The 25,113-nt window shown below is 38.2% G+C and overlaps 1 protein-coding gene across 1 annotated transcript in view; it reads right to left on the reverse strand.

Annotated features, from left to right (window-relative positions):
• LOC107750632 (exocyst complex component 6B-like) overlaps positions 1-25,113 on the reverse strand; it is a 39,939-nt gene that overhangs the window by 5,383 nt on the left and 9,443 nt on the right. The window contains exons 2-6 of the mRNA XM_016566120.1: positions 16,787-16,952; positions 16,539-16,586; positions 16,347-16,437; positions 15,729-15,774; positions 12,837-13,041 (exon numbers count right to left, since the gene is read on the reverse strand). Of these exons, the coding sequence (XP_016421606.1) occupies positions 12,837-13,041; positions 15,729-15,774; positions 16,347-16,437; positions 16,539-16,586; positions 16,787-16,952 (556 nt within the window). The remainder of the gene's footprint in view (positions 1-12,836; positions 13,042-15,728; positions 15,775-16,346; positions 16,438-16,538; positions 16,587-16,786; positions 16,953-25,113) is intronic.

A 25,113-nucleotide genomic window follows, 5' to 3' on the forward strand; every position in this document is an offset into this window, starting at 1 on the left:
TTAAACCGCATAAACACATTGCATTACACCAAATACACAACATAATGTTCTTTTTAGCAACGTCATATGACCCCTTTAAAGAGCAGGTCATATGGTATTTTTAGTGTCCTAATATTGTGTTGGAGTCCCCTACAACAGGTTTAAATGCATCTAAGGTCAGAAAACATTGTAATTTTCTCAGAATATACATTTAATATTAGAGTCATTTGCCAATGATTTCGAAACGATTCGTTCCAAGCAAGTTCGGAGCAAACCCCTCCCTTCCATAAGCCTACTCTGCTCTGACTGGTCGGCTGGCCAAGCCTGTTGTGATTGGCACAGAGAGGAGTCCTTGAGCAAGTTAGCGTCGCGAGCGCTACCATTGACAAAGCACCTTTAACATAAAACAATAATATACTGTTCCAATCCGTTCTTAAAATAATGACATAAAATACAAAAACACTTATGCAAGCGAATCGTGCCCAAAGCTAAAGTTTAGCTGCTAAACTGCGAACACTTAAAACAATAATGTTAGCCGAGTGCTAACGTGACTAACTGATGAAACAATACAGTTTGTAAACCAAAATATGTCTACTGTAATGTTTGAAGAACGACAGACAAAAGACGCTCTGTCTTAACTTTTAATCAGAACAGCTGTATCACAGGCGCAGCAGCCTAACTAACTCGCTCGTCTCTCCCGCATTAACCCTATATAACTGCCGGTGCAGCAAAATAAATAGCAATTTCACAATGATTATAAAGTCTGTGCACTACACTGCATTATTTATTATTAAACAAAGTAATTTTAATTAATCGACACATTCTTAGGAAATAGTGGGTTCACAGCGAATTATCAGAAACAGAACAGACCGGGCGGGCATACAAACTTAACACCAGGTTCACACAGTCCGTCTGTGGTGCGTATTTTTTCCGCACCCATGTCAACGGAACAGAGAGTTCACACTGCACGCGATTGCGCTCCGGCAGTGTGCTCCAGGAGCGGTGCGTCTGCAGCAGTCATGCTGCGATCGTTTCCACACGGAGTCTATTTCTGCTGTGCTGCACGCGCTGAAAGTGACAGTGCATTATTCGCAGTAAAAAATAACATGGATTGACACGGAAATTTAGTAATTACACCATAAATGCATATAATTAAAGTCTACTGTTTCACAGTCAACACATGGCTTTTTGGCTAGATTTAAAACAAGGAAAAGTGCACTTTTAGATAAACAAGGCAATAATAGATGGATGGATAAATGTTGTGTTTGTGGTAAACAGCCGCGGATCAGGAGCGGACTGAGTCCGTGCTGCTTCTGCGCCGCATACACATACTGTATACGCACTGCAGACAGAGTACGTGTGAACTTGGCGCAACAAATCTAGTTCAACATCTAAAGCAATGCCACAAAGAGCTCTATGACCAATGCATATGCCATATGTCTATTCTAGAGGCATTTTGTTGCACCTTTACTTAGTGATTATTTTGCCTTATGTCTGTTCTAGAGACATGTTACAGCTTCTTGATAAAGCTAATTGGTTTTCTTTTGGAAATATGTTTCAAATTCATGTGCATTATTCTTTACATATAGCGCGATCTGAACCCTAAACACGTGTTGTCAAAAAAGCCGGTTTTGTCTACTTTCAAGGCATCGCGAGTTCATGTTTTACTGCAGAAGCCGACAAGCGCCCTTGTTGTTTTTGAACAGAAGCCGATAAGTCCATTTTAGTGAATCAGTGCACTGTATTCAGGTCAGGTGACAAGGCTACTTTCACTTTGAAAAGACATGTTAGCTGAGAGGAGTTTCATCAAAGCTGACTAAAAGTGATCGAGGATGGATAATTTTGACGAACTTGATGAACCTGTGATATCTTCTTCAGGGCGAAAAAAATAATAATAAAAGCTCAAACGTTTTCACAGAGCCTTGCAAAAGCAGCGCGTTACAATGGTGAGGGAAAAGCTCCGTGTATTGCGTGTAATCACATCCATACAGTTTATGATCACAACAACAACACCGTTTGTCAGGCATCTACATTGTCATCTGAGGAGATTACAATGGTTAAACGAGTGTTTTTTTAAACTCTAAAACATGAAATGTGGCGTTATCTGCTTTTGCCAAAAAATTACTGTTGGAGTTATCTGATTTTGCTATAAAACAAACTTTTAATATGTAAAAAAAACACTTTCAATGAACTTTAATTTTGTAAATTACCTGTATTTGTTTAGGTTATTCTCACTTAATCAAAACAACCCAACTGCAGTTTGACTGATATTACTTGGAATGTGCAATAAAAAAAAAACGTGATTTCTGAAAAGAAAAAAAAATTTGAGTTATCGATTTTTGCAAATTAACTCTTCATATATATATATATATAAACACCCACAATTCTAATGAAATCTCACTAAATATTACAATTCTTTTCTGAAGATAATACTAATTTCTGCAAACAACTTTAAAGTGCATACAACACTTAATTCTATAACAATGAAATATATATTATCAATCAAATAAACTATGGGGGGGGAAAAGAAAGAGAGAAAAAAAATTACTTTAGTATTCACCAACTGTACAATCCTACATGCACTCAAGAAGAAACAAAAAAAAAGTCTGAGCTTATGTAAATCAATTTCCCCGTGACATTCCAAGTCAATAGCGATATTGTGCTACACACTGACAAAGCACGTCTTTCCCATCAGTGCCAACAAAGGGAAAGGCACCTATGAATAAGGACTTCCCATATGCAAAACGTGAGCGTGAGAGTTCAAATGAGTTTTCCTCAATAGAACACTATTCTTTAATGAACACCGTCTGACGTCATGACTAAGGTCAATGCTCACGCAACTTTCTGCTTACAGACCCCTCAAGTTATTTGGTGAGGAGCAAGATTCGGGGTTGGAGGGCTCTTAAAGCAAAAAAAGGGCCTCTTTATAGAAAAAGTGAATGGAGAGGAAACTTCAACACCATGAGGACAACAGAATAGAAACCAAGCAGTGACAATAGGATGCAAGGTGGGTGTTGTAGCTGCTCAGCGGTTCCACAAAAAGGAGTCAAGACCACACTGTTTATTCTTTTTGAGAACGAGAAGGTCTAAATGCACTAATTGGACTACGTAAAGATTGAGTGTCGTCATTGTATTCATCTTAGAATTGTGCTCCATTTATTTCTTTATACATGTCTGAAGTTCTAGTCCCCATTTAATCTCGAGTAGAGGCATGTGCGTCATAGCGAGGGTGTATCGGATGGGGGCACATGAAGAGACCTTTGCAACTCAAGAATTCCTTCCCGTTAAGAGCATCAGAATTAAAGGGCTTCATTAAAGGAAGAGATGTGAACATTTCATCCCAACGTTCAAGCCCATTATTGTTCATACTTATCACATATGTTTTGGTTTGTATGGTGGTGCCCAGAGGTGGTCCTGATCTTCTAATGAAAGAAGAGCATCACTTTTTTCCCAACAATTCTACATTCTACTAATAAACCATAAAAGCAGCATGTTACAGTGGTGTGTTATCTATTGTGCTTCATTGGCTGCTGTGTTCCACTTGTCTGGTTCGGCCCCCTCATCTTAAGTAGAGGTATTTGCGTCGGGGTACGTATGGGGTACGGGATGGCAAACAAAAAAAACAAAAAAAGAAACGCTGCAAAAATTCCTTCAGCATCCCCTGAAGGGCCCAAACTTCTGAATTTAAAAAAGAAAGGCATATTAGTTATCCACAGCAGCAATTTCAGGATTTAAACAAGAATGTAACTTTGTAAATGGAGTGATGGAAAATTCCAAATGAGAGAATAAGACTGTTCCTTGTGAAAAATTTAATGTACATCCAGAAAACACCATTAGTTGTTATGTTATGTGATCTGAAGAGAACTTATTTCCTTCAGAAATATTTGTAATTTGTAACTCCAACTTCCCTGAAGCACTGCAAAAGATGTAAATGAAATTTCTCTACAATCTCAAACAAATTATATATTTGTATTTATTATTTTTATACTGTATGCACCGTCATTTTTACCATAACTTTGTTAACGTAACAAGTTTAACCAATCCATCAGTTAACCTCAAGCTAGTGATGCACTGACATTTCGGCAACTGAAAATTTAAAAAAAAATAAATAAGAAAATATGAATTTTCAGTTTCAGCCAAAGTGGTTTTGGAGGGCTGTATCAATTGTCCTAAACAATGATGTTTAATTAGTGCATCTCTAATGATGCTTTTTGACTGCGTAATCGTCAATTTTATGCACATAGTGTGGATAAGCTACAAGTAAACATGTTAGCAGTGTGGGTGCACTTCACTGTGACCAAAAAGGATTCTAGAGTAGCAGTATGTAAAGTTTATTCAGAAATAACTGAGAGTTGGTTCACTGCCAAAGAACTACAACTGGTTAAATTTGTAACCCGAGAAGGAAACACAACACACTGAAGAGCACATTAAGTACACAATTACCCAAATTTAATTAGCCAAACTTTATTTTTGGTTTTGGTTTTAAGCGAAATGAAAAGTTTGATTTCATCATCGATAAAAAAAAAAAATGATACTTTATACTTAAAATGACTATAAATCAATAGTTTTGTACTATATGGTTGTCTTTTCGTTTTAAGGCGTCATCTGCAATGCTTCATGAGCTGTATAGTCTATTTCTGCATAAAAGATGTTAAGTACACAGCCTCAATACTCTTCTCTTCGATTTAAAAAAAATCCTTTAGAGAAAAACAATGTGAACTACTGCTAACTAAGTGTGTCAGTTTTCAACAGGTCTCCCACTGAACACTCCAGCTTTGTTAAATGTTCAATCACAAACATTTGCATGGATTTACTAATAGTCCTGTCCACAGTTTTGAATATTCATATGATTGCCTGTGGAAAACAATGTTGCTTGACAAGGTGATGATTTCCAAATAAGTAGATATAACCAACCTCTAACCAACACAAAGCAGAAGACAACGTGGGTATTTTAGAAGTCATTCTGAAGCTAGTGGAAACATTTGTCATTTAAATGTTCAGATGTGTTCCTACAGACGAAACATACAGAGTTAAATAAAACATAACTGGAATAGAAAGGGGATGAAAGTGATTCAAAAGAACAAAAGGGACGTGTGGGGGGGTTCAAAAGAAAAGGAAGATTCAAATTCAAACTTGAGGTCTATAACATAATCTTTGACTAACCATTTCTATATACAGTACTCCACACACATACACAGACTCTCTGTGTTCCACAGCTTACAATGGAGCCATTATTACAGCACTGGATCTCCCAATATATTTATTTTCAGATCATTTGTTAGTGGAATTAAAACAATCACAGGCTCAGAGACTGGGCCTAATTTCCAGTGGAATAGGAACCAGTCTGCAAGTCTGGATCACAGAGCCCCTAGACAAATAGCCTTCTGTTATTAGTGGTTCACTCGCGCGCTTTCTCGCTCCTCTGGAGTTGAGGATGGAAGAATGGAGCAGGGAGGAGGAAAGGAGAGCCATCCAAAGCTCAAGAGAAGCCATCTCTGCTGTGGAAAGGGAAGTGGATCCACTTGAGGTTGAGGGTCTTGCCCTGAAATAACCGATTTATTGCCCAAAGGTATTCGGTGGTAGTAGCAATGCCATCTGTCTTGTGACATCAGCCTGAAGAATGTGGAAACTTCAAGTATTTCTCCACACTACACTAACAATGTGACCATAATATGCGGTGATGGATGGGCAAAAATGACTAAGAAGTGGACAAATACAGAGTCAAAAAAGAAAAGTGAAACCCCTGAACAGAAGAGAAACATAAATGATGGGAGGAAAAGGCGCTCTGTTCTTCATCAGTCAGCAAAGAGCAACCAATCCATTCTTCTCTAGCTTCTACAGTCAGAACGTCTCCAACGTCACTCCACCACAAAACCACTGGAGCAGAAAACCACAAAAAAGGAGAAAGAGCGACGGCACCCTCCTGTATTTAACAGCAGAAACCACTACTTAAGCTGCAAAAAGGCCACAATGAGCGCCAACACGTAAGCAGAGCAGTCACATCTGTTTGCAAGGAGAAGTCACAGGTCTGAACCAGGAGCCAGCATCTGTGTCAGCAATCAAGCCTAAGAGAGTGTTACAGATTGATTCTCCAAGTTAACAGAAAGCTTGTGCAAGGTGACATTAGAGCTTGATTTATCGTTCACTTGGTTTACTTTTGAGGAACAACTCCATAGCTTTGCTCTAATCAGCACGTGCCAGGTTACAGCCAAAACACACACGCACGTGAACGCGCGCCAAGACGACAAATCTTACAGGACTCAAAGACATGCAAGAAAACAAACTTTAATAGGAGGAATGTGAGGCTTTGGCAAGTGCCGGCTGGATGGCCACTTTGTTCAAAGGTTACTGGAGTTTGAATTTTGGTTTAACTCTACACCAACATTCCACCTCTGCGGGAGATATTACAGAGCAGCAGAGATAGGCAGAATCTGGAATTAACTCTGCTGCCACCTACTGGATGCAAGTGGAACTACAAGATGGAGAGCCTTTGCTGGTGGAAAAAAGGTGAGTTGAGATTAAAAAAAAGGGTGTTCTGTTGGTTTACAAGCCAAGAAATAAATGGGAACAAGTTTCTTTCTGAAGAAAAAAGTAAGTGATGTAAAACTCCTTGACACAATGCCATGGTGCTGGTATGTGGTTGTTAAGGTTGTACTCAGAGGTTTTTTTAGCATATTGCGATGCAGTTGTTATAGTGTTTTGGGCAGGTAACTTATTGCTCAAAGTAAAAACAATCCCAAAGTCACTACAATATTCTGATACATGAAATAGAATTTATTTACCTAAAATAGATTTAAATAAATACTCGTCTTTGGAACTTTCTATTTCTAAAGAAACCTGAAATCATGTTTTCTACAAAAATATTAAGTAGCACAACTGTTTTTGACATCGGAAATAATTAGAAATGTCACTTGAGCACCAAATCAGTATATTAGAATGATTTATGACAGATTATGTGACACTGACGACTGGAGTAATGGCTGTTATTATTCAGCTTTATTTCCATTTTAAATTAGAAAAGTATTATTTAAAATTGTTATAATATTTTTACTGTATTTTTCAACTAATAAATGCAGCACTGGTGAGCATAAGAGACTCTTTTCAAAAACATAAAAAATTCTTACCAACTTTTTACTAACCCCAAACTTTTGAACTGGAAACAATTTCATATTTGGGCATGATCAAAAATTTATAACCAGTGCTAAATTAACAGTTACTTAAAACGTGCCAATCGACATGTAGACTGAACCTGGAAGTTCTCAGCTAAAGCAGATACTTGAGGTTAGGTTTGCAGTTTTTTGCAGTTTCTCTTTTATTAGCAGAGAAACCTGGGGATACAAAGTCAGGCTCCAATAGAGAACGATTCATTCAAACAGTATGTTCCCAAAAGGGAGTCGCTGAAGATCAGCTCCAGCCGTACCCTGGATCAAGGCTTATCTCAGAGACTCAAGCAGTAGCTGAAGTTGGTGGCCAAGACCAGGTCAAACATGGATCGCATCAGCATCAGCAGAATCTGGGTCAAATGGAAGTCCGTGATGGGAGATGGTGAAGGCCGCTGGGGTGGGAGGAAGAGCAGTTAACCACGTTTTGAACCCGAACAGCTGCGCATGGTTAGGAGGACACCACGTGGGGATGTTGACAAGTATGTGTGTGCATTTGCCTGGGTTGTTGTGCATGCTGCAAAGCATGTGGTTCAAGAGTTTGAACCACTGATCTATATATAATGACTGGATCGCTCATTGTGTTCTAAACTGCCGACAGACAGTTAAGCCACCGGAAGTGTTCGAGCCGCCATCTTACTATTCCCTACCGGCAGAGAGCACCATTGAGTCACAGCTAAAACACTGACCTGTAATGAACGTAACTTTTTAATAAGCAGGGGAAATTCCGCTAGTTTACGCCTAGGGTGTTTGCATTGTAAGAATGTACAGGGATACATCAGATTTAAAAACGCTGACTTGTTAGGTGAGATGTTCTCTCATTAAATTCACACTTTTTCCTATTAATTCAAAGGAATGTATGGGAATACTGGGGAATACCAATATGGCGGCGCGGCGGCTTCACTTTCATGACGTCATGAGCAATCCAGTTCTCTATTATAGATCAGTGGTTTGAACACTGTTCGGTACAATTAGCTGCTCTAAGCCAGAGGCCACTGGAAGGGTAGGACAGGCACCCAAGAAAATACATAACCAAAATCACATGGAGCACTGCGTTTCATTATCGGTTTGGCAATCTCGTCCACCTTGCATCCAACCAATATTACACTCGGGGATTAATCCTTACAGCTTATGTAAATGGTTTAAAATGGCACAAGAACTTATTTGCGCATCTGCATGGCTCTCTGTGGGGTTTTGTTAAGGTCAGTAGAAATTTATGAAAAAAAAGTGGGATATTGACCGATTGTTCCCAATTTGACTCCATCTTGTGCAATCTACCCTTCACCCTGTTACGTGATTCCCTTCATCGCTTCAATAAATCCCAATACTGAACACAGATGACCCACTACAGGAGGTCTCAAACTCCAAACACCTAGAGAGAGGCACATGTGGTGGGCAGGCTGAAAAATTGCAACAAATACAAGTAGTAAATTTTACATTTTTACTAACTTGATGAAAAGTGACAGTAAATACTTTTACACTGTTAGAAAATATTTCTTTTTGCATAGTAACAGAGAAGCAGCCAGAGACTCACCGCGCCTTCAAAAACATCCAACTGAGGTGCGTAGACCAAAAAAGGTTACCCAAAGGTGAAGAGCTTGAAAACAGTTTGCACACTCAAACATCAAAGCATCACAAGCGAGATGAGAACAATATAAGCAATTTACTGAATGAAACAAGGCAAACGTTTCGGTCACATGTTGACCATTTTCAATGCCAAGCTAACCTTTTTGCATAGTAAGACACGTGTCTTGAACACCAAATCAGCATATCAAAATGATTTCTGAAGAATCATGTGACACTGAAGACCTGGGTCATGCATGCTGAAATTCTGCTTTGCGGAGAAGGAATAATTCACATGAATAAACAGATCTTTAAAAAATATATCAATATAGAAAACAGTTATTTTACTGTATTCACTTGTTGTATTCACTATACTGGAGATATAATGCAGGAGCAAATTAGTGAAGAAGAGAGTGATTCGGGAAACACTAACATTAACTACTTTTGATGAATACAAGCATGCAATGTCTTCATAAAGAGTACAACTTCAATTATATTCCTGTTTTAGGTCTGTTATAAGGCATGTTGAACTGATATATATTCAGCTACTGCAATAATCCTTACAAAAACTAAACGGGAAAAAGTATCTTTAAATTTAAGGATAAACTTTCATATGCAAATATAAACCTCCTTTCATGTGTAAAGAATTTTAAAAAACTCCAAAGAATGATGCCACATGGAACTAAAGGAAGAACACAAACTAACAGACGTGAATTCCCTTTGAAAAACAAAGCAGATGATCAGACTCAGAGAGCAGACCATCAGAGAGTTCAAACCAAACAGTCCCCACCATCCAGATTGGACCGGTAGAAACTCACCAAGTACCAGAGCTTCGGGAGCCAACAGTTTGCTCAAACTATGGACCAGGACGCAGGCTGATGAGGAGAGAGGAAAAAGGGACAAAGTGGAACGAAAGGCTGGGCCGGGGCGACTGGAAGTAGACCAGCAACAGAACAAACAGGTATCTCTAATTACAACTCATGGTGTCCACACGCATTTGCTCATGTCAGAACGTGAATGCATTAAATCCTGCTGGAAGAATACGCATCTACTGTACCTCAGTCCTGCCTACCTGGATGAATGCACATATTGTTTTATTCTCCAACTTGCCCTCTTCTGCAACATCATCAGAGACAAAATTAACTTTCCAGAAACCAGTGTTGGGGAAGCTACTTTGAAACTCTAGCTTTCCAAGCTACACGCTACTCATAATTTGAAATGATTAAAGTACAGTAAAGCTTCTATTGAGAAAAAGTTACAAAACTAGTCCCAGAAACAAAAAGCAGCCAACTACATTACTAAATTAAAGCTGGTAGGATAATATCTGTTGTTAAATTTAAAACTACATGATTATATCATTCATAAAAGCAGCAACACAAATAATGAGGATTAAAACTTAAACAGAAGACTGTCAGCAGGGATAGACTCATGGGCATTGGACCGACATACTGTATAGTGCCGCTGCGCTTCGGGTGTCCCGGGTTTGAGCCCCAGCTTGTGGACCTTTCCCCAGTCCCGTTCCCCTTCTTTTTCCCACTTCCCTTCTTTTAAAAACGTACTGTCCTATCAAAATAAAAGGCAGAAATGCCAAAAATAAATCTTAAAAAATAAATAAATAAATACAGTGCATCCTAACATATAGGATTTAGCTGGAAACATCAGCAGAATTTAACTAAATATTTTGTTAAAAGAATACATGTGTCACACTTCTGCACAGGGACTCAAATGGGTGAATCATTTCTTGAATCATTTCATTTAAACAAACCGACTGAACAAACAGGAGAATGGGTTGAATTTCCAACGCTTCATATAAGACAGAAGACCGTTTAGGAGAGCTCCTCAGCTCGCTTGGCTGTAAAGCTGCATGCACAATAAAACGTGACATAAAAACCAGCCATGTAGTGTTTCATTGCATTACACCTGGAAAAGCTACACTATTCTGAAAAAAAGCTGAACCAACTTCAACTACTGAAAAAATTCAGTTAGAAGAATCAATGCTTTTGTGTTCTTGAAAGTATTGTGATGTAACTAACAAAAGGTTCACACAAAAAAAGTCAACACTTTATAGCACGGCATCACATGCACACACACACACTCATGGCTTTGGTCTTTTTCAGTGAGGGATATTTGAACTCTTGTGACATCTTTTTGGCTACTTTTACTCCCCACTGTTTCATAATTAGGATCAGCAACCTGTTCATATTGAGAGGAACTGCTAGTGACTAGAAGAGCGGAGAACTTTCTGAAGAAAATGTGAGGGTGGTGACTGTCTGTGCAAAATTAGCATTGATGAAGCTAAGGTGTTGCTAAGGTGTCTCTGAGTGGTTTTAACCAAGTGGCAGCGGTACTCAATCTCTTTGACTTTTAAAGGGGTCCTATTATGCTTTTTCACTTTTTCAACTTTAGCTAGTCTGTAATGTTGCTGTTTGAGCATAAAAAAGATCTGCAAAGTTGCAAAGCTCAAAGTCCACTTCAAAAGGAGCTATTTTATTTAACAGAAATCACTTTTCAAAAACTACAACGAACGACTCGTTTGGACTACAACGCACATTTTCCGGGATTTGTGATATCACAAAGATCGACGAATGGGACGAGACCTGGTAATGAGTGTTATCACTATGTCAGAGACACGCTAGCTTTCCCAAAGCAGACGAACTTAGAGTGGTTACAATCATCCGGGTTTAAAGGGGTCATATGATGCTGCTAAAAAGAACATTATTTTGTGTATTTGGTTCAGAAGGCGGGCCTTCATTTGATACAGGAACTATTCGAGCCGTTCATGCCAGACTGGGGAGAGAGGTGTTGTAATAATGTAAAACATGTGAAAAATAATGTGTTTTTCGAACAACCTAGTATGAGAACCTGTTCAAGTACACCCCCAAAACAAAATCAAGACTTTGTAAAAGAGCATAATAGGACCCCTTTAAGGACCCCTACTATCCAACAATATTCAATATCTCCATAACTTTTTGTTTGTGATTAAGAATTTGTAAATATATTTTTACTTAAAATTTCTACCCAATAAAATTGAACTTGACATAACTAGAAAAATGTATATTTATAAAATGTATAAAAATGCCCATGAAGTAAAAAAAACTTTTCGAGGTCTAGAAATCAGGTTTTTTCACAGTGAGACTCCTGGATCTTCATAGAGAAAGAAAAATTAAATAAGTGAATTGAAATAAGAAATAACTTTTTATACTTTTTATAACTTGATTCTTATTTTGAATCATTTTAAGTTATTGCGAGGGCCCCTGTTGGAATTGTTCCGAGGCCAACTTCTCTATGATATTTTGGTACCAAGATATGTAACAATGTAAAAAAAAAAAAATTGTTTTTGCCCATTTTAACCACCTTCAAAACAAAAATATAAAGTCTGATTGCTTAGAAAATTATTAGTTCACCTCCTCTCAGTGAGCCACAAGATTTGAAGTATCATTCATGTGCAATAACTTTAGCAATAGTAATGCCTGCCTCAGAAACCACCACCAACGGAGCTTCACATAATAACATCTAACATGGCTAGTTTTATTCCTCAGTGAAGAAGGATAAGGAAGAAAGTAAAGAAAGATATGTTAAAGAGAATGGAAAAAGCGAGGCCAGATTTTTATAGTGCTTGGGAGATCTTAAGGTCTATTTGGCATTTCATATTCTAATGCACTCCTCACCCCATCTTGGTCTAATAACTTTAAAAGAAAGCAGAGGACTTTTCTGCATTCCAATGAAAAATCCACTCAATTTCTCTCATATGTGTTCCCTGGGTCTTCTCCGTGTCTCCGTGCACTGTCCTTGAAGTAGTGTCCATACACAGTGTTCCACGATTCCTCTGGCATAAACAAAAGCGACCTGAAAGGATCTTTGATTTGGAACAGATTGGTAGCTCTTTTTCCTCCAGACTAGATGACTAGATGGTCAGAGATAAGATGAAAGGAAAAATGGGGAAAAAGCACGTTAAACTACCGAAGAACAAGGACTCTGTCCTTCCCTCAGAGACTTCACATTGAAACCCAGCCGTCAGGTCAGATGCGAGCACATGAGGCAGCTGTCAAAGAGTAGTTCTGATACACCTCCAGGCATTACTCAGACATGAGCGCTCACTCTCGCTCTCTCTCTCACACACAAACGCACACACACCTGTTTCATGGCAGTCTCTCCGATCTTATCCGAATGCTTGCGGATGCTCTCCAGGAAGTCTTTGAGGTCAGACATGGAGACGTCTCTGATGTGCGTGCGCAGGCGTGGGATATTCTCTGACATGATGCCGCAAAAACGGTATGATCCAGCTTGAGGCAAACAACTCTCCTCCAACTGTTCCAGGGTTCGTAGTGCTGGGTAGTATCTGGGTGAAAATACGGCAGGGTCAGAAATGATTGCACATATCTGTCACTTCAAAAACCTTCCCACTAATGACCTCACATGCAGGGCTCAACAATAAGGTTTTTCAACGGCGACAAAGCAACAACTTTTTTATGTAGCAAACAATATTTTATATGAAGAAATTAATTAGTACATACCATCATATAATTTATTGATGCATTTTCACACATACAGGTGCATCTCAATAAATTAGAATGTCGTGGAAAAGTTCATTTATTTCAGTAATTCAACTCAGATTGTGAAACTCGTGTATTAAATAAATTCAACGCACACAGACTGAAGTAGTTTAAGTCTTTGGTTCTTTTAATTGTGATGATTTTGGCTCACATTTAACAAAAACCCACCAACTCACTATCTCAACAAATTAGAATACTCCATAAGACCAATAAAAAAAACATTTCTAGTGAATTGTTGGCCTTCTGGAAAATATGTTCATTTACTGTACATGTACTCAATAAGTGGTAGGGGCTCCTTTTGCTTTAATTACGGCCTCAATTCGGCGTGGCATGGAGGGGATCAGTTTGTGGCTTGTTAAATGTGAGCCAAAATCATCACAATTAAAAGAACCAAAGACTTAAACTACTTCAGTCTGTGTGCATTGAATTTATTTAATACACGAGTTTCACAATTCGAGTTGAATTACTGAAATAAATGAACTTTTCCACGACATTCTAATTTATTGAGATGCACCTGTATATATATATATGCATTAAATATTTAGTATTACTTTTTAAATGTTATTTACATTTTTTTAACTTTTTTTTTTCAGATTGTTTATACTTTTAAAAAAATATATAATATACATATATTATTTTGATTTTTTTAATATTTTTATATTTCTTTATATTAAATATTTAATATTTTATTTGTTCTATTTATGATTTTAAATAGAATTTCTACAATTTCTTTATTAGCCATTTATAGATAATTTTACCTTGGTGGCATTTAAATCAGCAAAATCCACAAGAAAAAAGTTCAATACATTACAATAAACCAATCCTTTAAGTTTGCCAAGCATAAAAACACACATATTGTACATGACCGACAAACATAAGATTGCACTGAAGGACAAATGACAGTCATGTAAACTGACCCAAAACTCTCCCCAGGCCATCCTTACTGTTGAGCGTTGCACATGCAGTACATGTTTTTAACCTTTGGTTAAAAACTTAGATCTCAGCATGATAACAATTTAACCCAATCAAGATGATCTCAGAGATGAGCTATGCTCATTGCACACACGCACACACACACACTCAATACAGCATCACAGTCACGCAACATTACACAGCAGACCCGACGCCGGGGAGAGCGTCTCTCTTGGCCGACCCTGCTGCTACCTCCAAGCTAATGGCAAAACCAAGCACAAGAGAGAGATGGAGAAACACGGAGAGCAGAGATAAATAAAAACCAAAAAGGATGGAAAAGTTGCAGGCCCATGCCGATGCTCAGGTCACACGGAGGACACGAAAAGACACTAAAACCAATGCTTCAAAAACGTTTTGAGTGGCACTTTCAAACGCTATTTAGGTGGACCATCTTTTCAGGGGTTTTTACCATTTTGATACACAAATATGATGATCCCTTAGCGAGGGAACCTCTTTTTTAAAGGCAACTATATATTTTTTCTACATATTAAAATAACTACTTCTATTTTTTAAGAAAAAATGCAAAATTAATTCAAATTAATTCATGGATTAAATGTATCTCTTTTCTACCCCCTACTAAAGTGAATAAATGTCTGAATATTTTCCATTGAATTTAAATGCATTTTTACAGTTAACTTTAACAGTCATATTATATTGTGTATAATCTTTCTTTCTCTCTCTCACATTTTTCACAGATGACCCCTGAGGATTGCAACATGCTTGTATATACAGTCGTGGCCAAAAGTATTGGCAGTGACATAAATTTTGTGTTTTGCAAAATTTGCTGCTTAAGCTGTTGTGGTGTTCATTCACATTGTTTCTAGATTATGTCACTGCCAATACTTGTAGAAAGAATGTGAATGAACACCACAACAGCTTAAGTAGCAAATTTTATAAAACACAAAATTTGTGTCACTGCCAATATTTTTGGCCACGACTGTAAGAGCTGAGTGCTCATGAGGATGCAGGTTAAAATCCTGTATCGTCTCCACCTGGTTCCACCTTTCACTCCCTCCATCTTTCTATCAGATCTACTATTCTTGACCATAAAAACAAAAAAAAACATAAATAAGAAAGATGCCTGATTATGCTGGGACAGTTCAAAGTATGCAGCTGCTAAAGCTAAGAAAATCCAATCCAAATGTGTCCTCTGTGTCTCTGACTCTTGACAGCTGCCAAATGCTGCTTTGGACATCTCAGACATCTGAAAAACACTCTCTCCGTGTCTGTCTGGTCACTGCTTCAGTCACATCAGACTGGATGAGATACTCCAGTAGTCCAGTGATCTACGGTCTGTTTAAATCATCAACACTTTGCTCTCTCTTTCCCAGCTGGGAATGTCCTGTTCTCAAATTAGCTTTTTTTAAGTAAAGGTGTTAAAATATTTTGGGCACTGAACTGCACTTGTGTATTTAAGTTCAACCTTGATAAGTTTATCTCTAGTGCCACCTAGTGCTCATCTGCAGGTTACACAAAAAAGGCATGTGTGCAGATGTCATACCTTTTGGACCTCATCTGCTCCTGCAGATTGCTATACATCTCCAACACTGCAAGAAAAAATGCAAGTGGAATGCATGTGAGCTTTCAAGCAGTTAAAAAAAAAAAAAAAACATACACTACAGTTCAAAAGTTTGGGGTGGATAGGATGTTTTTGAAAGTCCCTTATGCTCACTAAAGCTTTACATTGGAAACATAATATAATTATGCTGTGGTAAACAATTATATTATGTATATGTCTATGTACATGTATATAATAATTTTACAGTGAAAACATAATATTTTGAAATATTATTACAATACAAAACAAAGCTGAATTTTCAGCAGCCATTACTTCACTCTTCAGGGTCCCATAATCCTTCAGAAATCATTCTAATATACTGATTTGGTGCTCAAGCAGTAGTGCTGCTTAATTTTGTGGAAAACCTTTTTCAGGATTCTTCAATGAATAGAACGTTCAAAGAAGAGCATTTATATGAAATAGAAGTATTAATTGCCTTGCTGAAGTATTAATTTCTTAAAAAAAAAAAAAAAAAACTTTTGAACATTAGTGTAAATACAACAAATAGTAGATAAGCAAGATGTTTGAAAAAGCTCAGGCAGAGGGGCCTGATGTTTGTACCTGGTAAGCAGTGTGTGAGTTTGTCAATGGTGGTGGCGATATTCCTCTGCTGCAGACGGCACTGTCTCAGCTCATCCATCGATGTCAGGAGCTACAGGAGACGCAACCACCGATTTTAATAATGCTATTCATATATTTGCTTTTAATGTAACAAGTTCTGAATCAAAGACTAAAAGCAAGCAGGACACACACCTCCTTGCCGTCAGTTTGGAGCTTCTGATTGGTCTCGGTCACCTGACACTGAGGAAGACAAAGCAATTTCAACCAATTATCCGGGCGTGATCAAAACAGAAACACAAACTATATATGTCTGGATTTTTCCTGACATATTACACACAAGTGGTTGAAATCTTTTTTTAGTTCAGGTCTTTAATGTTTCTCTTTTTTCTTCTGTCTGGTTTTATAGGATTTCCTCAAACCCTAATTTTCTCTTTCTGCACCTTGAGTTTCTGGGCTTCTCCGCGCACTTTGAGCAGCTCAGTAATGGAGTCCACAAAGCCCTGGAAGTGATGGTTGCACATCTTCTCAATTTCGCGGTCGTGGTTGCGGATCCGCCCTTCCAGTTTATCCATGAAGAGTCCATGTTCCTGTCCATCATAAACAGACCTTCCAGAAAAAATAAGGACAAAATAAAAAACAATGTCAAATTACTATATATAAAAATACATGTAGTCTATATTACATCAGCGCTACATACAACATATTATACTATTACTGATTATTTATTTACACACATAAACGGACACCTGAAAAGATTATCAAAAGACATATGAAGTGCCTTGTTGCTCTTTAACTGTTTTGAAATTATGTAATATAATCAACAACATTATAAATGAGATTGCTAATTTAGGCCCAATCCCAATTCTACCCCTTAGCCCTTCCCATTTCCCCTGCCCCTCCGTTTCGCACGTTCACGTGAAGGGGTAGGGGTGTCTCGATTCTCTTTTGGTTGGAGGGGTAGGGGTAAGGGGAAGGGCCAGATAGCCCTTCAAACGAAGATTTTTCGGCACCACACTTCAAACGAAGGTGTATGAATTATCTCAGCGTAAACCGGGTTCAGGGGCAACATGGCTGCTCGAGCGAACAAAAAGACACATAAATTAAAGTTGCATGTATGCGAGTCCGTTTCTCTTTTTAGAGTGAGTTTACTTCAAAAACAGCGGTGTGAGCTCCAGGATGTGTGAGCTGCGCAATCTCTGATATATATATATATATGTGTGTGTGTGTGTGTGTGTGTGTGTCAGTAAGCAGCGCATTAATATAGAATGGTAATTAAAGGCTCTAATGCACACCAGCACACCAGTATAGGTGTGTGTATTGTAGGAGCTAGACGACGTGGTGACGTGTGCCGTATAGTAGTGGTGTCCCAATTCTTAGGGGAATATTTTTTTTAGGGGAAGGGGAAGGAGTATAAAATAGAATTGGGATTGGGCCTAAAGTCTCTGTAAAAAGTCAAATCTTTCTCCATTGGCGATGACACTAGGTGTTTACCACTAGATGGCAGTAGAAGATATGAAATAAACACTCCTCAAGAAGCTTGGAACTTCAGATGAATCCAAGAACAATTTGTAAGTACATATATTTTTCTTTTTCATTTAAAATCAGACCAAACACAGCATATAGCAAGGGTTATTTGAAAATATATTTAGTTTTATCCCATATTCAGCTCTGCGAACAAAAAAATTGTTCTATACCACACAGCATGTTTTCTTGTAGATTCCATTTTTAATTTTACACACCTGACTGAGGTCCATAACAAGTTTCCAGTACAAGTGACAATAGAACACAATTAGATTAGATCTGATTCAATTCGGTTTGGTTCTAAGGTGTTCTTCTCAATAAAGACAGTGCCCAGAGCAGTTTATCATCATATGAAAATTAACCATGATTAACAGACAATGTCATAGTGAGGAGGACTGTCAGGGAAACAAGCTATGTCCTTTTCAGTAAAATACAGACTAATTCAGGACACAAACACACCAGCACATGGCTTCACCTGAGCACAGCCTTCCTGTGGCTCAGGAAATGTCGTCCATTAGCACAGTCTTGACGTCACTGATGGCTTCCTCCACAAACACTCACACACAGTAAACACACCTCAAATCCAGGGCTGCAAGGTGAAAGCACTTCCCAACCTAAATTTACCATTTTTATCTAGAGGAAGATGCTGGAAGGAAATGTGAGCACTGTACAGGAAAAAAAGAACACTGGGGCAGACAAATGAGCAGACATGCTCCAATTAGTCATGCAATGCCTCAAATACTCAACACTGACCGATACAACTATTAAGTCGTTATAAAACAGAACAGAAACCATGTTCTCAAAATAAATCTGGCATGACTTGATTTTTTTTCCAATCGAGAAATGCTGGATTGGCCAGCCCTCACAATGATGTACATCATCAATGAGGAGATATTTATGAGGGATTATGAGGGCACATTTGTGAATTAGAAAAAATTAATAATGTACATCAATAAATCATGTGTAATAATCTTGACTCAAAGTACTTTTTCCGATTCTTTCCTCCCACTGCTTCCTGTCTCATCAGACACCGTTCTAACAAAGCCAAAAAAAAAGACTTAATGAATAATGTTAATTTAAAAATACGTTTAAAAAAAACTAATAAAAAGAAAAGAAAATATAACCACTAAACATTTTGGAAGTAAGGGTCATCTTCAATAATCTGTGTTGCACAACTCCCTTAGCAAGAGTCACAAAAACAAGTAAAGGGATGGGAACAAAAAGCTGAACAAATTGTAAATAGCCCAGCTGGAGTGGTCCAGCTGTGTGAGACTCTACCGCATCTGGCTCAAGGACACCTCTCAGTCCAGTTATTTGAAAAAAAAAAATAAATAAGCATCAGGCATCATTGTCCAGACTCTTCCTTACAGATAATCAAATTTAATTAGCCATCACTTCTGGCCCCCATTGTTACAAGCATTATTGGGAAACAGGGTGACGTTCCCAAAACTGAAATGTGATACCCTCCTTGAGAAAAACTGGAGCCTGACATTTTCCCAACACTCCCTGGTAGAGAAATAACGGATATATGAGAGAGAGTGAAAAAGAGAGAGAAGAAGAAGACGAAGAAGAAGCCGTTTCCACTTAAACATGTCACACACTCTCTTTCAAAAAAAACACACAAACATGCCACTTAACTGAAAAGCCATAATGTCCAGAAATGTGTTGTAGCAAATCAGTGGACCATTACTTTGCAATTACTCTGCTTTTCTGCTCTGATATGAACACCAAGGGTGTCATAAAATGAACAACTGAAGGCCATCTGTGTCTCCATTCCTGAAAAACATAGTTGTAAATTCAGCTTTGCCATCACAGGCATAAACTACAGTTTAAAATATATTCTAACAGAAAAACAGTTCTTTAAAATTGTAATGACATTTCTATATTACTGTTAGATTATACTGGATCTGTTTGAACAAATACAGCCTAATTCATTTGGTCTAGGAATGACAACATTGCTCTGAGCTCTGTGTGTGTGTGTGTGTGTGATGTTGACCTGTTACGCAGCATTCCTATTCACAGCATTTCGTTTGCAAACTGTCGTCACCCTAGACTAACTTAAGGAAAACCTATGCTTACACTCTTAAAAATAAAGGTGCTTCAAAAGGTTCTTCAAGCGATGCCATAGAAGAACCATTTTTGGTTCCACAAAGAACCATTCAGTCAAAGGTTCTTTAAAGAACCATCTCTTTCTTACCTTTTTATAATCTGAAGAACCTTCTTTCGCCACAAAGAACCTTTTGTGAAACAGAAAGGTTCTTCAGATGTTAAAGGTTCTTTATGGAACCATTTAGACAAAAAGGTTCTTCTATGGCATCGTGAAGCACCTTTATTTTTAAGAGTGTATGTGTGCTATTATGTCATATCCTGTTAGCTGACTGAAATCTAGAGATAGCTCAATGGCAGCTGGGAAACAGAATGGATCGGAAATAGAGCAGAGGATCTAAACTTAGAAGCCCCACAAACACACGTCAGCACCTCACACCAACAATAGCAGTGCACTTTTTTGTCTATGATGTAATAGCATACCTACTGATCTGTACTTTTATCTTTTCAAACTTACTGTACCAGGTAGTTGAGTTCAACAGAGACAAAAATGTGTAAAAAAACAAAAAAATAAATAAAACTGTCTAGTCTTCACTGTACGCATTAAATACAGATTAAAGCTAATACAGATGGCTGCAACTGAGAGCTATCTGTATGAGAGCCAAAAAAACACTGAAATAAAACTGTTACAGTATTTTTGCTATGGTACCAAATCTGGTACCAAGAGCAGTGGAATTTCACTAGTACTACTGGTACTGACCACTGACATTTCGGTACCGTGACTACACTAACCACAGGAGAAATGACAATCGAAAATGTCTAACAGTTTATTATGTCTACCGGTATATGGACGACCTCTATAATGACAGATTCAACAACACTAGGCCACATTATGATATGATCTTAGTAATGATCTCTGGGCCAAAAATGCAGATTAAAAAAAAGCCATATACTAGACCATAAATAGGAGCAAATGCTGAATTGCTTGAAATATCTGAATGTCAGTCATATCAATTTGGCAGAAAATTAAGGCCCTGGCTGTTCCCTCATTCCCTGACTATGGCTGCAACAGGGACGCGGGAAGTAGGGGTGCTGAGGGGGCTGCAGCACCCCCTGTTTTCACATGGTTGCAAATGCAACGCCAAGTTTGTTCATTTAAATTTATTCAGTTTTAGCATTTAATAATTTATTTGTAATGATCTCTGAAATGTAAATTGTAAGTGGGCTATAATAAACCCATGTTTATCTTTATAAACATGATTAATTTTACTTGTGATGTTTTCTATATGGGATGATTAGCCTAATCCTCATGAACACGTGACGCTGGCGCGTGGTATCAGACATGAACTATACAGAATGCGAACAAAATTAACGTTAATACAGGTAGATAATGGCGCAAAAGCGAATTTCAGATTTTTTTAAATGCCCATCCCAGCAAAAACTTTCCAAAATCGGCATCCAAACAACACCAGCCCCAGCACGAGCACCAACGTAAGTGAACCAGCCCCCTTTCCTATTGGATTGCTCCCGAAAGTCGCTCTTCATTTGCATAAAGTTAAAGGATTCTGAACTTTGTCGCGTCGCTGGACACGCCCCATCCGGTCGCCAACGGCCGCTGTCGCTTGTGTCGCTGGAAATCGCCAGCTCTCCATTGAAATGAATGGGATTGTGTCGCTTTGCTGTTGCGTGTCGCTTGTAGTGTGAACGGGGATTTATTGACCCTGGACAAGATCCTTCTCTGATGGCGAGGGCAGAACTCCATCTGGAGGTTCTGAGGTAACGTTAGAAGCTCTAAAAGAGGAAATAGTCGTACGCAGTACACTGGCTAAACACTGAAATCTGATCACTGTCTAACAGAGGGAAGAGTGTGCAGTCACTGCAGTTCATGACTCAATCACGGTCTCATCTCAAGTACTGAAATAACCTTTCACTTAATTAAACTTTGAGATTTATTTTTGTATAAAGTTAACCAACAAGCACCTACAAATACAATTCTAGCATGATCATTTCTAGCACACTAAGACTGTTGTGTTGTTCGAATGGGAGAGCAATGATCATGCTCACATAGGGCTGGGTATCGTTCAAAATTTTTCGATATCGATACCGATACCCTTATTGGCTCACTGACGCTGATGAGATTAACCCCTTAGGTATCGAAATTTGGTACCGAACGACAAGACGTTTTTCGATACTCGATGGTATCGAGGCAATTCGGTCGGTGCCTAAAACGTATCGAACTCGATACCCAGCCCTATGCTCACATGATGTGATTAGCTGTAAGATACTCAACTTCTCACTAGAATAAGCACAAAACAAGTTTATGGGTCTGTTCAGCCAAGGCAAATTCTATTGGGTCATTCCATGTCAAATCAACCAAATTTCAAAAACTTCCCTAGCTCAAATTTTGGATTTTGCTAACATTTCTGAAGAAAGACAGACATGTAGGGATGTAACGATTAACCGCGAGCCGGTTGAAAATCGATTCAAATGTGAGACGATTCAAATCGGTTGAGATGCTAAACAAATCGCGATTCATTTAGGGGTAAGAGTTTATATGAATGTATGTCTGAGGGGAACTTACTGTCTTTAGAAAAGTTTAGATAGATTTTTTCTTTTTATCTTGCATCTGTATAATGCATATTAAATTTCATAAGTGCAGCTCGGCTTTGTTTACAGCGGAAACGCTTTAAGCGCCACCTGCTGGCAGAGAGTGCATCTGCATGTCATTCAGCTCTTCTGTTTCTGTTTCATGCAGATATTTTTTTATGTACAGTTTCACAAAACTGAAGTCAAACCATTCTGTTTTTGCTTTAAATTTCGAAATTATGCAATCTAATTTAGATAAAAAACAGCTCATGTTGCATGTATGCAGCATCTTTGTTTGGATCATGATTAAAATGCAGTGGTTGCCTCTAATTTTTAATGGAAAGAGCACAGACAAAGCCTTATTTTGTTTATATGAAGATTTCACAAAGAAACGTGCAGAATTTTGTCCAAGCAATAATAAAAGGACACATTTAATTTATAATTTGTCTTAAATCTCATTTTGTAAAAAAAAAAAATCGTGAATCGAATCGAATCGTGAAATCAAAATTGTGAATGGAATCGAATCGTGAGTTGAGTGAATCGTTACATCCCTACAGACATGTATAGGGATGAAAGCTAAAATAAATGTCATGGATGAATATTTACGGAGTAATCCACTATTTGTTGAGGGGGGTCAAAATGGCAATTTTCACCTGAGATTCTGAGCCAAAATACAAGGAGGTAAAAATGACTTCAGAAAGATGGCAGCATCATAATGTTATTTTTACACAGAGAGATTGGCAGAGATTCTGTGCCTTTGCAAAAATCACTTGTGACAGTATAAGAGCATCAGTAAGAATGTGTCCAATCAGTAATGGGAAAAAAATTTAGCAAACAATTATGAAATAAAGATGTAAACGAATGTCGCCTTGGTGAGCATACAAGACTTCTTTCTAAAACATCTACTGACCCCGAACTTTTGAGTGTATGAAACTATCACTAACAACTCCTTGGTTCTAGCAACAGCACAGATAAGAGATAACACAGATGCATGGAAACATGCTAAAAAAGAGGCACGTACCAGGAACGGCACTGCACAGAAAAACCTGAGGTCATGTGGGAGGTGACAGAGAGTGGGATTGAAAAAAAGAAGAGAAAGGTAGCAGCAGTCACCCTAGAAACAGTAAATTCCTCTGTGGGTCTAAACGCAGCAATAGTGAGGGCAGAGATGGGCCACAGTGCAACAGCTGAGAGTAAGAAACAAATAAATCCTTCAAGCTGAAACAGACTGATAAATGATGTGTAGCAGTGCAATGCCAGAAGTAAAGCACTGAGCAACACAGAATGTTGCCCAACCTCAAGTTCAAACGTCACAGATTTTGCAAGTACTTCTTGCACACAGCGGAGCACAAAATGTCAATCTTAAATCTAAAAAAATTAATTAGAGAGCAGTTCACAAGACTAAAAGATCACAAAGATTAAAATTAAAGATGCACCAAGAAACCGGTCTAAAAATATGACTAAAATGTCTTGACATGAGCAGTTGATAGTAGCAGCCCCCCACTATCTTGGTTATGGGTCACAAATATGAATAGGATATATGAATGTGAATAGGATATGTGTGATATGTGAAATGTTAATAGGATATTTCTTAAATAGTGCAAAAAAATACTTTTGCATAAAGCTCCGTACATGCCAACAGGAGTTGCAGGGGGAGCACTGATGTATATGGACCAAGTGACAAACGGGTGCACAAGTAATTAATTTGTCTTTTTTTTATTTAAAGTCAAATCAACTAAACAAAAACAACAACAGGCAGTTTGATTGTGTATAAAACCGAGGAAGCCATTAAGCGCTTATCAAAGCCTTAATCTAGTAAACCACCAAGTCCACTGTGGAGAGAATTATTTTAAACACTTCCCTGGTACCACCAAACAAAAACCTTCAACAAATTAAAGCAGCCATAGCCCACTGGACATCCTTCAACCTTCAAAAGCATCTCAGAGTTTTACAGCGGGGCTTGTAAGTAATCTCGTGTGTGTGTTTTTGCAGTGACTCAGCTGGGTGTGGACCTGGCTGCACCTTTGTGGTAAATTGGTCTCTGCTTCTCTACTGAGGTTTGTGACTGCAAACACATTACACATAGGAAACCATAGCCAAAACTCTGCTCTGCTTAGCTGTACCTGATTGTTGCTGCGGTCATTAAAACTGAACAGAATAAAGCAAAACATTTAAAATTCTAGTAAAGCAGGGCTCCAGACTGCAACCATTTTTTCTGCCGGTGCGAGTAAATTTTGTGCACGGTCGCACTGGTGCAACCACCACGTTGTTCAACTCGCACTGCCATATCTGTTGCATATGAGAAACATTAAACGGTATGGAAGCCCACCAGTGAAAAAAAAAACAAACAAAAAAAGGTAATTGCGACTTTTTATCTCACAATTCTGACTTTTTTTTTTCGAATTGCGTGATATAAACTCGCAATTGTGAGTTAAAAAGTAGAGCCCGACCGATATGGGTTTTTTGGGGCCGATACCGATACCGATATTAGGGAGTAAAAAAGGCCGATATCGATATATCGGCCGATATTCTTTGTGTATATTATTGTACAGTACCAGTCAAAAGTTTGGACACTTTCCCATTCGTGTGTCCAAACATTTGACTGGTACTATAT

The sequence above is a fragment of the Sinocyclocheilus rhinocerous genome, unplaced genomic scaffold (genome assembly GCF_001515625.1).
Source record: "Sinocyclocheilus rhinocerous isolate Xijiao unplaced genomic scaffold, SAMN03320098_v1.1 scaffold19, whole genome shotgun sequence".
Lineage (NCBI taxonomy): Eukaryota > Metazoa > Chordata > Actinopteri > Cypriniformes > Cyprinidae > Sinocyclocheilus > Sinocyclocheilus rhinocerous.